At 41.9% G+C, this 14,541-nt stretch overlaps 1 protein-coding gene across 3 annotated transcripts; it reads right to left on the bottom strand.

Moving 5' to 3' along the window:
• Window positions 1–550: 550 nt before the first annotated feature.
• ZBTB1 (zinc finger and BTB domain containing 1) lies at window positions 551–13,764 on the bottom strand. 3 transcript variants are annotated; one of them, XM_039336811.1, is made up of 3 exons: window positions 12,742–13,764; window positions 8,920–9,014; window positions 551–3,207 (listed from the first exon to the last, which is right to left on the bottom strand). In XM_039336811.1, exon 3 carries the CDS (start codon window positions 3,186–3,188, stop codon window positions 1,059–1,061), a length of 2,130 nt encoding a protein of 709 aa, XP_039192745.1. In that variant the 5' UTR covers window positions 3,189–3,207; window positions 8,920–9,014; window positions 12,742–13,764; the 3' UTR covers window positions 551–1,058. The 3 variants fall into 3 exon arrangements, with proteins under 3 accessions (XP_039192745.1, XP_039192753.1, XP_039192763.1); XM_039336819.1 differs by having other exon boundaries at window positions 8,920–9,062; XM_039336829.1 differs by lacking the exon at window positions 8,920–9,014.
• Window positions 13,765–14,541: the final 777 nt, after the last annotated feature.

A 14,541-nucleotide genomic window follows, 5' to 3' on the forward strand; every position in this document is an offset into this window, starting at 1 on the left:
AGTAAATTTATACAGGAAATACAAATATGTAAAATGATTCTGAAGCATGGAACCCATGTCCAGTCTTCCTCATTTCATCTCAAGATACTGTTGCAGAAGTAATAAATTGCACTTGTTATGTTGGGTACATGAAATGCAAGTAATAGGACACCATTAATAACCTTATATTCTTATAACAGAAGCAAAAAAAAACCCCTGCAACTCAGTATGTCCATGAATTTCTATATACCTAAATATGGTGAATTCTGTTGTAGATAGTATCCAGCAATTATTTCTTGATATTAGACGAGTGATGGCGAACCTTTGAGATCCAGTACTCAAACTGCAACCCAAAACCCACTTATGCATCGTCGGGTGCCGGGTGGGTGTGGCCCATTGGGTGGGTGTGGCCCATTAGGTGGGCATGGCTGCAGTGATAACAGCAGACTGGGTGGGACTAAAAAGTTCAATCAATCAATTCCAACTTTGCAAGATCTTTTTTTTTCCCGTGAGAAGTTGAAATTGACTGATTGAACCTTTTTTTCTGTACACGGTGGCGGAGGCCTAACGCAAAAAGGTTTTATAAAACCCAGCGATGGCGCACGTGCCCACAGAGAGGGCTCTGAGTGCCGCCTCTGGCACCCGTGCCATAGGTTCACCACCATTGTGTTAGACTATCCTTGCATATTTTAAAATCTATGTAATTTAATTTGTTCACAAGAAAAAAAGTAAAAAAGTAAAACATACATAGAAATATAAAAGCAGGCATCCTATGCTGATGGAACAGAGAAGCTGTTTAATAGAAGCTAGTGACTAGGGTAATACAGCATGCTTTTTAAACTGAGGGTTTAAAAATAATGGCTTGAATACTCTGGCAAAGAAAAAAAAGACAAAAATAAAAATGCAATAATGAAACATTAAGTACTGTTTATGCTATGTACTGTAGTTTAAGACCCTATAATGAGGACAAAAACAGACATTTAAAAACCGGCTGATCAATTTTTTATGCACTACTGTTTGCTTTCCTTTGGTGTTCCATTTGCTTTTGTTCTAACTCTTGTCAAACAAGCATTATGTGGTCATGTTCGTTTCAAATGCTTAGCATTATAATGGGATCGCATATCTTTTCTTAGATTAAATTTGGCTCCACAAACCCCACATGTGTACAGATGAACATCCATGTGCTGTTCAAGTTGTTCATTATTTGGAAAAATCTGGAAACAGACTTGGCAAATTGTCTCTCCAGGTGACAGATGGGATATCATATGCCGAACATGATCATGTTTTCGGAAGTTCCCTTGGTCACAAATGGAGCAGACATACCTGGCCATGCCTTTGTGCATGTCATTATGAAGGCGCAGCTGACGTTCTCTTAAAAACTGCTTCCCACATGTCTGACAAACAAATTGTTTTTCCTTGGTATGCACAGTATAATGTTCTCGCAAATGACAACGCTGATAAAACCCTTTCCCACAAAGATTACAGAAATGCTTCCGTCGATGATCCCTTTCATTCTCTTCTATAATTGCATTCTTAAACACATCTTGTTCCAAACAACTGGACATATGTTCAACTACCAAATTCTCTGTTTCAAAACGTAATCCACAGTTAGGACATCGGAAAGGACATGCTGAATCTCTGTACAGTTGTTTTTTCGGGAGTGTGTTCATCTGAAAATGGCTGTCTCCAAACTCATCTAGCATGTCTACATACATCATTTCTTGGTTTTCAGATTGTTCTTCAGGACTCTCTTCCAAGTCAATTTTCTCCTCCATGTTCCTCAAACCATTGGTGGTTAAGTCTTGTGGCTCTCCACAAGTCTGTGCGTGATCCTGTAACTGCCGTCCTTTTACTAATATTTGGCCACATTTTCCACAGGCACATATATTTTCTATGTGTTTGGATAAGTAATGAGAAGACAAATCTTCTTCTGTGATTGTCAGACCACACAGTTCACAAGATGCATTTTCTGTCACCTCCTTGACTTTATTTGCACTGACTTTATTTGCAAGGACTCTGGCACTTCTAATATATTTCCTAGCCTGCTCATTAATAAGCATGTGGGGTTTTAAAAGAGCTTTTCTAACACTTCTGTTTTCACTGACATCTTCCTCAATGTAGTATCTATAAACAGGTTCATCATCATCTAGCTCTTCATTATCAGTGGAATCATTGCCATCTGTTACTTTAACAATATTAAACTCCTTCAGGTCATCTGTAGGGTTATCATCTGGTTCCATTTTGACGATAATCCTTTTCCTTTCTGTGGCTCTACTTTGCTCTTCATTTAATGGCTCTGATGAGGCACTCCTACTTTTTACATTTGTTTTATTTGATGTAGTGGATGAAGAACTCTCAGAAGACTGGTTTGCACCTGCTTGATATTTCTCCAATTGAGAAACTGGGAGTTTAGAAGTGGCGTCCCTTTCACTGCTGTCCTTCTCAGACCCAAAATACCTGGGATTCTGATAAGAATGCCTATTAGTGCATGACATGATATGCTCATCTAACAGCCTCTCGCAGCTGAAACTGAAGCCACAGCCATCACAGGTAAAACTTCTTCCAAAGCGCCGTGAATTAGACACTCTGTCTTTGGCACCTAAGAGTTTTGACACAGTGGTCCTTTTGCAACTCTCCAAAGGTTGCTCAGAGAAACTGTTTAATTGCAAAGCTTCATCATCAACCTCTCTGCTCTGGGAAGTACTCACAGTAGAACTTGGTGGCTCTGCACCCCACTTGTTTGCTTCACTGTTGTTTTTAGCCAGTGTATCTTCATACATCCGAACACCAAAAATCATTTTGCTATTTTGAGTGCTGGAAGCAGAAGAAGAACACTGTAAACCAGTAGAGTTTGTATCTTGTATATCTTCCAGACATTCTGGCACATTGTATAGCTGTAGGGAGTTCATGGCTACTTTAAATTGCTCAAAATTAGCTGGGGCTGTCATGATTTTCCCTAAATACATAAACTGTAAAATGAGATCAAAGCACTCAGCTGTAATCTTCATGTTGCTGAGGTTCAACTGTGCTGTGCTTTGCTGCTGGCTCATGAAAAACATCCTAAAATAAGAACTGCAAGCAGCCAAGACAGCCTTATGCGCCTGGAAGTAGATATCATCAATTGCAATACAGCAATCACAGAGAAATCCCCATTCTCTTTGGTTGTTCAGTTGTTGAAGGACATAATTGCTATGGCTAGTCCTTGCCATTTTGTGCTTGAATCACAACCTGTGCCAATAAAAAGGGAGAATAGGACAACTATTAGTTATGTTTAGAGAAGAGTCATAATCAGATTCCATCATACATCATATGACCCTAACTATTTACCACATTGCCAGAGATGATGACAAACAAAAGGATCCTCCATTTTGAATCTGAGTCTAGAAGACCTTTAGGAATATGGCGTGGAAGAATCCTTTGACTTCTCATTCAAGGGAAGATTATTAGGAATTAAATAAGATTGCAATTGTACTATGTTTATATAGAACCTAGCTACACATTATACTTCACATTATGATATTACCTACTTTGGATAATGAAACATCTGCAAGAAAACAACCAAGCTCAGAGAGCATCAAAAACCCCTCATTTCAACCCTAAGCTTCAAATATTCTCCTTTATTGGGACTTCACATTATATTGACACCATGTAAAAAGTAACCATGCATAGGTGCACATTTTCCTTCTTGAGAATTTTCTGAGAGTGATTAAGAAAGCTGGAAGAGAAATGTGTTCTCAGGGTCTCAAATATCTTAATTTGTATTCCTTCCTGTTGTTTTTTTTTTTTGTGTAGCAACTACACTTTCATATGCATGGGGGAGGGATGCCAAGGAAGATTAGGCAATAAGCAGAGAGATAAGAAGAAACTGATACTGCAACTTTACCTACAATTTTTGATTTTTTTCTGCCTCTCCAGAAAGCCTTCAGATCTATACTAACGAAGTTTGATTCAAATTTAAGTTAAACATATAGCCACCTCTCATTTCCAAAGAAATATATGCAGAATATATATGCTATATTAATTACAAAAGTAAGAAGGCCAAAGGATCCTGATCATGGAAAGGGCATTAATGTATACAAGACATCTTAGCCACAGCTGCCATCTGCTCTTCAAGTAGGAGCTGAGAGTCCAAGAAAATCCCAGATTGAGCACCAGTCTTCAATAGAAAAGTATAATTTCATCCAAATTAAAAATGGAAAATTCCCAAATCTGTGGAACCTTAAAATCCATACTTTCTCAATAAGATTAAGTTGGAGTCAGTTTCATCCTACAAGCCTGGCACAATATATCTCAAGGTCAATGGGTATCATGTGAATGATACTGAATCTCAAGCAGTTTCATGCAAATTTTACATAGTGGGAAAATGTTAAACCCTGTGACGCCATACACTGGAAAGACTGAGGAGCAATCTCTTCCTCATTCCCCTACCATTACCCCATCAGCATCAACTACAGCTGGCCATGAAAGAAAGAGAACCACTGTAAACAATGACACCTACCCCCCAAAATAATCCCCCAATCTTGCAACTAGTCTAAAAGGATTCCATGGTCAAAAACCACTGAGAGATAAAGGAGCAGAAAGACAGAAGCACCAACCCCATTCCAGCTCTGCCAATGGTCATAAAAATGTGACAGATGCTACCTCTGTATTAAATTCTTAAAAGTTATTTCAAAATGATTTATAAGCAGTATAAACTGCTATAAATATATTATTTAAAAATAAACAAGAAACTTCTAGAATCTTTCCCTTAGAGCAGGGGTAGGGAACCTTGGCTCTTTTATGAATTGTGGACTCCAATACCCAGAATTCCTGAACCAGCCATGCTGACTTAGGAATTCTGGGAGTTGAAGTCCACAAGTCATAAAAGAGCCAAGATTCCCTACCCCTGCCTTAGAGCAATGCTAGTGATGTTCAACTGAGCAGTCTACTGAGATGGTTATTTAATTTCTCAATTTTGAGATTTGCTCCACATTTTACACTGATGGGCTGCTGGTTCTAACTAAACTAGCTTTCCCTAACCCGAATTTATATTTAAGATTGAAATTCAAATCATGCTAACTGAGATTGATAGGAATTGTAGCCAAAACATTTGTAGGGGTTCTAGGCAATAATAAATTCTTTATCTGGGTCAGTGCATATCAGGTCTTGCAATCTCTAAGCACAGGGAAAATATTTTAGTTTGTTTTTTCAATCTCCTCCTCAGCTTTTTTCCCATCCTCTTTTCCCTCTCTTCCCAAAATTGACTTCTCCATCCCTTCTCTCTTCAGTTATTTATAATTTGTGTTATATAATCCTGATAACGTAAATTCCAGTATTTGTTGTCCTTAGAAAAGACTTTGTAAGCTTTGGTTGGACAATCATATCATACTAAATGTGTTTCTTTATGTGCATGCATCCCCTCTCCAAAACGTGTGTGTGTGTGTGTGTGTGTGTGTGTGTAGAGAGAGAGGAGTGAGAGAGAGTTGTGGTATAGTATACTGTAATGTATTAGCCCATTTTTGCAACTGAGTTGCATTATTTTTAATGTCAGCTTTGGCGGTTGCAGAGAACATGGCTGAATTATAATGATGTCACAAGAAGAGAAGAAACAGACATTTTAGAGTTGGCATTTTTATTTTGCTTTTTATTTAGTCTTGCTTTTAGAGTATTGGGGTTTCAAAGATTAAGGGATATACCGTATACGAGTCTACTGATGTTTTAATACGTCTGTTTACACATTATGCTTAAAGATACAATGTGCTATTATAAATTGGTGACAATATTGGAAAGCCACAAAAAAGGAGGCTATATGTGGCCCACAGTTGTCTACCTATGATTTAGTACATTCAATATACATATGATACTAATTACAGTTTGCCCTAAAGTGAGGAAAATTTCATTTTATTAGTGGATGAAAAGAGAAGTACAGTAGTATACAGATCTAAGGATACCCTCAAGTTAGAATGAGAACTAGAACACTTCTTCTTTGCTAAGGATACCCTTTAAATTTCCTTAGCCGCATAATGCAATGCCTTCATAATCTCCAAAATAGCCAGGCGTATGGCCAAAAGAAGGCATGACTAAATACTGATAACATTCCAGTTTCTAACAATGATAAAAAAATTGGTTTGTTACAAAATGAGACTGAGGAACTTGATAAATAGCATGATATTAATTCAAAGTCTATGTTAGATATTTATAATGCACTAAGATACGGTAAAACATTGTCACAAGTCATATAGCTTAATTAAAGAAAAAGTATTGTGTTCTTCCCAAACACCTGCTGTTGTTATTATAATTACATTTAAAGCAGCGTTTCTCAACCTGTGGGTTGCGACCCCTTTGAGGGGTCGAACAACCGTTTCACAGGGGTCACCAAAGACCAAGGCTTTTTTCACATAGAACGGCGTTCCGGCATCTTTTCTGATGAATTTTTTCAACTTTTCCATGAGCTGTGCTACTCCCTATATTCTATTGGCTTTCGAATGCCAATAGAATATACTCTATTTGAATAGAATCTTAATCTATTGGCTTTCGAACGCCAATAGAATAGAGTCTATTCTATTGACTTTCGAAAGCCAATAGGAATTGTCCAGACCTGGCCGTTAAAGGCTGTTTCTGGACTGCTGAGCGAGCCAAAAGTCCCAGCTGGCAAACGTTGCTGCAAGTTGTTTGCAGCAAAGGCGAGTTTGCAGGAACTTTCCACCCATCCCTGCTGAGCAACTACGGAACACCATCTTCTACTCTACTACTTGTAAGTAAAAGAGGACCAGGGGTGGGAGATGGGTAGCAGCGCTTAACTCTGGCCTGCCGAAAAAGTGTGCTCACCTCGTGCGCCATCCGTGTGGTGTGCGGATGGTGCCGTGGGAGCCGCAGGGCCCGCGTCACACAGCGGGCTGCGCAGGGCAGGCGGAGGTGGTTCTGGCGGGGCAGCGGCTGGCGCTGCGTGCGAAAGTGGTGCTCGTAGGGTGCGGCAGATGGCTGAGCAGCAAGCCAGGTTCCGTGTCATCCACGCCTGCAGCATTGGGGCCGCGGTCCTGGTGAGCTGATGGCGCAGGGCGGGCGCCCGGGAGTCCCCAACAGAGGAAGGCAGGCAGGCAAGTGCCGGGCTGAGGCAAGCTGGGCATCCTGGGGTGCGAACAATAACCGGCCTCTCTCAGGCGTCTCTAAGGGCAGCCCGGGGCGAGTGGCACCGCTGACCCTGGAGAGAGACCCCTCGCTGAAGCCTCCGGGCTTTAAGGGTTCCGCCAGACACCTGAAGGGAGTGAGGGGAGGCTAGCCTGGCCGGTGCTGGATCTGCACCGCTGCTGCCTCATCCTAAGCCGATGTGGCCGCCTGGGAGCACCTGGCCCGCACCGCCTGCTGCCGCCTGGCCCTGCCTGCCGTCCGCACCCTCCTGCCACCCCCCCACTGGCGCCCGGCTCAGGGGGCAAATTCAAGCCATGCACCATCGATGTGGTTTGTGGGCGGTGCAATGGGAGCCATGGGGCCCGCTTTACACAGTGGTGCTGCGTGGGACAGGTAGAGGCGGCGGTGGTTCTGGCGGAGCAGCGGCTGGGTGCTGCTTGTGAAAGTGGCGTGCGTGAGGCACGGTGGATGGCTGAGCAGCCGGCCAGGCTCCATGTCATCTACACCTGCAGCATCGGGGCTGCAGTCCTGGTGAGCTGACGGCGCAGGGCAGGTGCCCAGGAGTCTCCGAGGCATGCAGGCATGTGCCGGGCCACGGTCCGCGCCCTACGGGCAGAAAGGCTGTCGCTGAGCGGCGACTGGCCATAGCTGGGGGGGTCAAGGGGACCCTGCCTGCACCCCTCCCGGGCTGACGAAGCCAGACGGGTGTCCACTCTCGGGAGCCCACTCGAGGCAAGCTGGGCGTCCCGGGGTGCAAAAAATAACTGGCTAACAATAACAATAACCCCCTCGCTAAAGCCTCTCTGCTCCAGGGAGGTTCGAGGGGCTTCCGAGTCAGGCCCGGAGCAGATTTTGGCTTTCCTCAGTACAAGTTAAGATCAGGTTTCCTTGCAAGCAGAAAGGGAGGTTATTTTAATTATGTTCAATTTGTAACAATGAAAATACATCCCGAATATCAGTTATTTACACTGCAATTCATAACAGTAGCAAAATTACAGTTATGAAATAGCAACAAAAGTAATTTTATAGTTGGGGGTCACCACAACATGAGGAACTGTATTAAGGGGTCGCAGCATTAGAAAGGTTGAGAACCACTGATTTAAAGTTTTAGGGCAGCCTTCCCAACCTGTGTGTTCCCCAGGTGTATGAATTTCAACTGCCAAAATTCTCAGCAATGGCCGTATGGGTAGATGAATTCTTGAAAGAGTTTCACATATTTAGACTATATCCCATTGGGAAAAGGCTGAATTAGAGTATCACATGAGTTCAGAATCAGGGTTAGAACATGGTTAAAATGAAGCACCACTAGCTTCATAATCTTCAAAACGAATATGAAAAACCTATGATCAAATTTGCAAACAATTCTAAAGAAATCACTGGCAATGAGATAGGAGATAATGGAGATAAATCAATCAATCTAAGCTGTTATATGGTGCCTATCTTTTTCCTCCAACAGGTCTAAAAGCAGAGCAGGAAAGAGAGAAATATGCATTTTGATCTTAAAAATATTACAGTGGGAGTAAAGTTTCAAACATCCTACCTTTAATGCCACTGCTTTCAGTGTCTGCTTTTGCACTGCAATAAACCATGGTGGCTACAATCACAGATACATCATCTTGTCCTTATTGGCTCTTAGCTATTTACTGCAGCAATTCAGCTTATCTATCCTACAACACATTACATTTACACATTTACACAAGACAACAATTTTCATAGAAGGAAATTTATATGTCCCTAAAATTGCACAGAGGGGAAGAGACAATTTGTCCTGCAAAATGAAATCTGTATGATTCAATGAATCACTTAATAATATAATCTGAGCAAGCAACCTACCCTGTTCCTGCAGCTCTGTCTCATCTGATCTGCTCTCTAAACTTTGCTATCATCCTTGTAGGTCTCTTCTGCACTTCTTCCAGTCTGTCAACATCCTTTTGAAGCATGAGTAGGGAAGAATTGTGATATTTTATCTGAGGCTTCTGTTAATGCATATATACAAAATTTTAAATTCATGGCAAGAAAACTGTCTGAAATAGTGGACTTCCACAAAGATTCCCATCTTTTCTATTTCCCCTTATGCCTCAGTTGCTTAAGTAGCAGCAGCAGTAGTTTCAGTTCATTTTTCTCATGACATCACTGACTAGTTTGCCAAGAATTCAGTGGAGGAGAAATGGACAAAGGCATATACATACATGCTATAGGTGGTACGAAAGTCACAAAGAAAAATAAAGTCTGAGAAATATTCCAGAGAGAAATGAGTGGTCTTTGTGCTACTTCTTTATCAACAATGTGGTTTTGTGATGGTTTCCCTCGTCTCCTTCATCTTCCCCTCCAACAATTCATGTGAGAAATTATTTTTTTAAAAAAACAAGGAGATCTGGTCAGAATATTTGCAGTTACTTAATTGTGATAGCTCTCGATGGCTTATTGGCACTGAAAAGATTTCCTAGGCTTGAGTAACACACAAAACTACACATACCAACTAGAAGTCAAGTGATCTAATTTTGTATGAGAAATTAAGTCTAGAGAAATATTTTAAAAAGACAGTGAATTTTAATGATATAAAGTTTTTAATTGCTTTAGTTCTTAAACTTCTGGTCTTAGTTTAATGCTAAGGCATACTACACCATTAAAGGGCAGGAGCCAAGACTTAATACTGTTGGTTACTTTCCAAATATCAATATATAATTTACTTTCCATTTTTCCACCTACTAAACAAGCTTTCTTATGACAATGAATATTCAAATCAGAATTAACTTTGGGAACATTAATTCACCTTTCACAAACAATTTATTTAAGTTAAACAACTGGTGAAATATGAGTGGAAGGTCAGAGACGTAGTGATGATTATTTTAGAACACTTGGATATTGTATGGAGCAGTGGTTCTCAACCTTTCTAATGCCGTGACCCCACAATACAGTTCCCCATGTTGTGGTGACCCCCAAGTGGGTGTGGCCACCAATAACAGGGAGTAGGACAGCTAGGGAAAAGGAAAAAAAATGGCGGACAGCGTGGTTTGGCGACCCCAGTGAAATGGTCGTTTGACCCCAAATGGGGTCCCGACCCACAGGTTGAGAACCACTGGTATGGAGGGTATATTTTAAATGACTAAATATATAGTCTCTGATCACCATGTCTCAATGGCTGAGGAAGAGCAACAACAGAAATTCAAAAAGCTTCTTATCTTCTGAAATGTGACATTGCATGATTGTGAATTCTGGATATTTCATAAGGGCCCAATATTTTGTAGACAATTCTGTAGTTCTCTAGATCAGAGACCCCCAACCTTTTGGGCACTAGGGACCAGTTCCACGGAGAGAGGTTTTTCTGCAGACCGGAGGGGGCATGGTTTCATATGCTGCCTGCAACCCGCAGATGGGGCTTCACTTATTTTTGTAGCCTGGCCCACGGACCGGAGGTTGGGGACGCCTGCTCTAGATGAGTGTCTTGCAGATGTTAAATTGCAACTCCCAGCTTCCTTCATCGTTGGCTATACCCCCTTATTGGAATTTCAAAAACCTTAGAGGGTGACATATTCATCTCTGTTCTAATTAGATTTGATAGCTAATGGATGTTAAAGAGTCACCTGGACCACAAGATGGGCAGCAGATAGATAGATAGATAGATATAGATAGATAAAGAATGAGTCTAAGAATACAAAAAAGACATACTCCATTAAAAATATGCGTTTAACAGATTAATACTTATATCTATGAAAACAGCACTGGCAAATCCAAAAAGGACTGCAGGTTATACAATATCTATAAACAATGTGCCAGAAAACTAAATACTGTACAGATGTCTATTTTAGGAATCAGAAGTAAAAATTAATCAAAATAATTAATACATTAATACTAATGTAATTCAAACACAGATTGTCACAACTTTCTAAGAAATTCTTTTCAATCCAAAGAAGGTCATTTAAACATCAAAACCACTGGATGTATAGATTGAGGGTTCTGAGTTAACCTATAAGAATGTCACCTATAAAAAACCAATGAGATTGCTCTACGGTAGCTGCCAGTCATTTGATAATGGTGGATCATAATGTTTATCATGGATTATAATTTAGTATGTGAGTTCAACTAATTGTGATATATTCACTAATCCGTAAGTAAGCCAACTGTGGGTTAGCGTGTAGGTAAACCAAGGATATCTGTCCTTGCAGATTCATGACTTTTCACTATACCTGCATTAACTTTCAGTTAGAATTATCAGAAATTGAATCTAGGGTTTTCTAGATGTAACCCATATAACTTGCTACTGAATTAAGGTTCCTTCCTAGTCATATTCTATGATTATCATATAACCAAGTATTTTCTATCTGAAATGAATGTTTAGATTTTCATAAAAATTCAAATAATGTGCAAACTAAGGGATATACATTTGTCAGCTTTTTAAAATAAGTCAGGTCAGGAAACAAAACTAGAGAACTGAAGTACTACTTTATTCTTGCAGGGTGTAATATCACATTTTTGGAAGCCTGAGTTTTTCCCTCTCACAATTCTAATACCAAGGCCATCAAAGTAGGAAAATCCTTGAGTTTTTTGTCACTGCCTTTCAGAGAGCTTAGCTGTTGCATACTTTGTTCAAGGCTATCATCACATTCCTCTACATTTGAACTCTGTATAGGAGTGATGTATAAACATAGGACAATCTTGTCTATCTCCTCAGTTTTTGAAGACTGAAATGACTGAAATGTTTCTAAGTTTCATCTCTAAAAAAACGCTCAATACTGAAGATCCAACAATTGAGATGGGGGATATTCTCCAGGAAATGATGCCAAGATTTCATTTGAATTCAAAGACAATTAAAAAGCTAAAGCAGCTTCGAAATTTATCTTGAATAGAGGAAAAGTACTGAATACGAAGAACATAAAAGTTTAACCTGCTGATATCTATGATACCCATAATGTTTAACATTATTCTTAAACATCGGTTTGAGATGCCGTGCGTGAGAGATTGGCGTGCTAGGCAGCCTTCTTCCGATTCTTGCTGATTTATCTATTTATCTCTAAACACTAACCAAGTGCATTAACTGGTAGGGATCCTGACCAGTGAGAGTTTTACAAAAGGCAGCGTAGCTGGCGAAAGCAACGCTACCACGTGCTGCAACGCTTTGCTCCTCTTCCTGATCCAGGCACAACTTTGGTCAGCGCTTGGCGCTGGAAGGAAAACGTCCGCCCGACTTTGCACTTTTCTGTTCTTCGCCGGCAAGAAAGCCGCTGGCGGTACGAGGCGCCAGCCGCATGGTGCAATAATCAGGGGAGGAGAAGCAACAGCAGCCCTGAATCGCAGCTAGGAGTGGCTTCCGCTGGAAAGCCCCACCACTAGGCCGGGCGAGCGGGCGGACTGGCGCCGCCTTTCCCTCTGATGCTCGGCGCGCAAGAGAGGGCCGAGAACAGGGGAAATTCTCCGGCGCCTTACTTTCCCAAAGGCGGGCGAAAGCAGAGGCATATTCTCAGCCATTTTTTCCCTTCCAGCAATCGGCTACGCTGCTTCGCTCCCGCCCGGGAGCCTTCCCGTCAGTCCTCCGTCGACCTCCGAGGCCTGGAGCCGTCGCAGCGCCCAGCTCTCGACTCCCGTTGCCGCGCAACAGGGATCACCTCCAGGGCCTACCCCGTTCCTTGCGCTGGCGAGCCTCGCGCCCCCTCTTACCTGCGGCCAAAGCGCTGGGGAGATCTCAGAGGGCCACTGCAGCACAGGAGAAAGGCCTCGGCTGTTCTGCCGGCGCGGCCGCCGCCTCCTCTGCTGCAGCAACAAAGGACTTCCGCCCCCGGCCGCGCCTGCTGCCGCTGCTCTCTCACTGCAGGAGAAACTCAGGGCTTTGCCGCGACCGCACTGAGCCGGACCCCTCCCCCCGGCTGGCGGCCAGCTAGCGGCGCCTGGCCCTGCTTGCTGCGGCTGGTGCGGTCGTGGCCAATATACAGGCAGGACGCGGCCCGCCGCTTTTTTCTCTGCCCTTTCCTAGGGACCACGGGGCAATCGGCCGGCCCTCGGCGTATCGGCAGGAAGCAGCCCGGTGCCATCCCGTTGTCTCCAGGCTTGCATTTGTGCCGCCAAGACGGAAAGAGAGCATAGTTTTTGACGCCCGGGCCTAGGATGATGCTTCTTCGCTTGGACCAGCAGTCAGGATTGGGGGGGGGGGGCAAGATGCTTCTTCGCTTGCGTCTTTCCCAGGAAAGGCTATTACTCATATTTAGTTAGAGCAAAGTGACGTTTCCCACGGTATTTAACTAATTCCTCCATTTACTAAAAACCGTATTTTTGAGTTATACGAAAATATTACTGGGTCTGCACCTTGAACGATTCGTTGAACTATGACTCGCTTAATAAATTTCAATTGCTTGGGCTCACATAGAATGGTACAGTATTAATCATGTTTAACGAAGTTTAACAGTATAAGTCAAACTTTATATTTTAGAGTAGCTGAACTAGGCATATCGATCCAGAATTTATCTCTTTCAGACTGAAAATGCTCAGGAGCCTCTCCCATTCTCTCCCTTTCTTTAATAAATGTATATTCTGGCACTCAAAGATGTTGCTTTTAGGTTTTTTTCTCAATCCCCTGTAAGAATAGTAACTAATGGGAATCTTTAAAAGTATGAATAACACAATTATCGCATATAATGTTTTACTTTCCATACAAATCATACATAATAGCCAGCATACATAATAGTTTCATCTGATTTTATCCCTACAATCACTATGTGAACAAAACTGGTCTGATATAATTCTATATGCAAAACCTTTTACAAAAAATATTTGGCCCAATCTTAGGCATAGAACTCTCTGAAAGTGGATCTCACTAATAGTGTGTGATATTTTGCTATTAATGTTGCCCAATGCAGGTTTGAAACAAACAGGAAAGTTGGGTGAATGTACTGGTTGAACCAGGGTGTGCATAAAATTATTTCCCATATTGTCCTGGTTCCCATCCCTTTCTTAGTCCAATATGTATTAAATTATCACAATTTCTAGATTCATATAACATACTTAATGGGATGTTTTTAAACAATATATTAGACTAAAATGCAGTTACTGTAGTCTGTGGTTCACCTTTCCAATTGTTTCAACTGGAGGAAAATAAATGATAAAAAAACATGTTTGGAAGAACCTAATCTCCCTCTGCTCAACCCTGACTGCTCTTTAGTAGGCCAGATTCTGAAGATGAAACTCAAATACTTTGGCTACCTAATGAGAAGGAAGGACTCACTGGAGAAGGGCCTAATGCTGGGAAAGATTGAGGGCAATAGAAGAAGGGGACGACAGAGAATGAGATGGCTGGATGGAGTCACTGAAGCAGTAGGTGTGAACTTAAATGGACTCCAGAAGATAATAGAGGACAGGAAGACCTGGAGGAACATTCTCCATGGGGCCGCGATGGGTCGGACACGACTTCGCAATTAACAACAACAACAACAATCTCCCTCTACTCCATTGTTTCCAACAGTGCTC

The sequence above is a fragment of the Crotalus tigris genome, unplaced genomic scaffold (assembly GCF_016545835.1).
Source record: "Crotalus tigris isolate CLP2741 ecotype Arizona unplaced genomic scaffold, ASM1654583v1 scf7180000017548.2638350, whole genome shotgun sequence".
NCBI classification, from domain to species: Eukaryota; Metazoa; Chordata; class Lepidosauria; order Squamata; family Viperidae; genus Crotalus; species Crotalus tigris.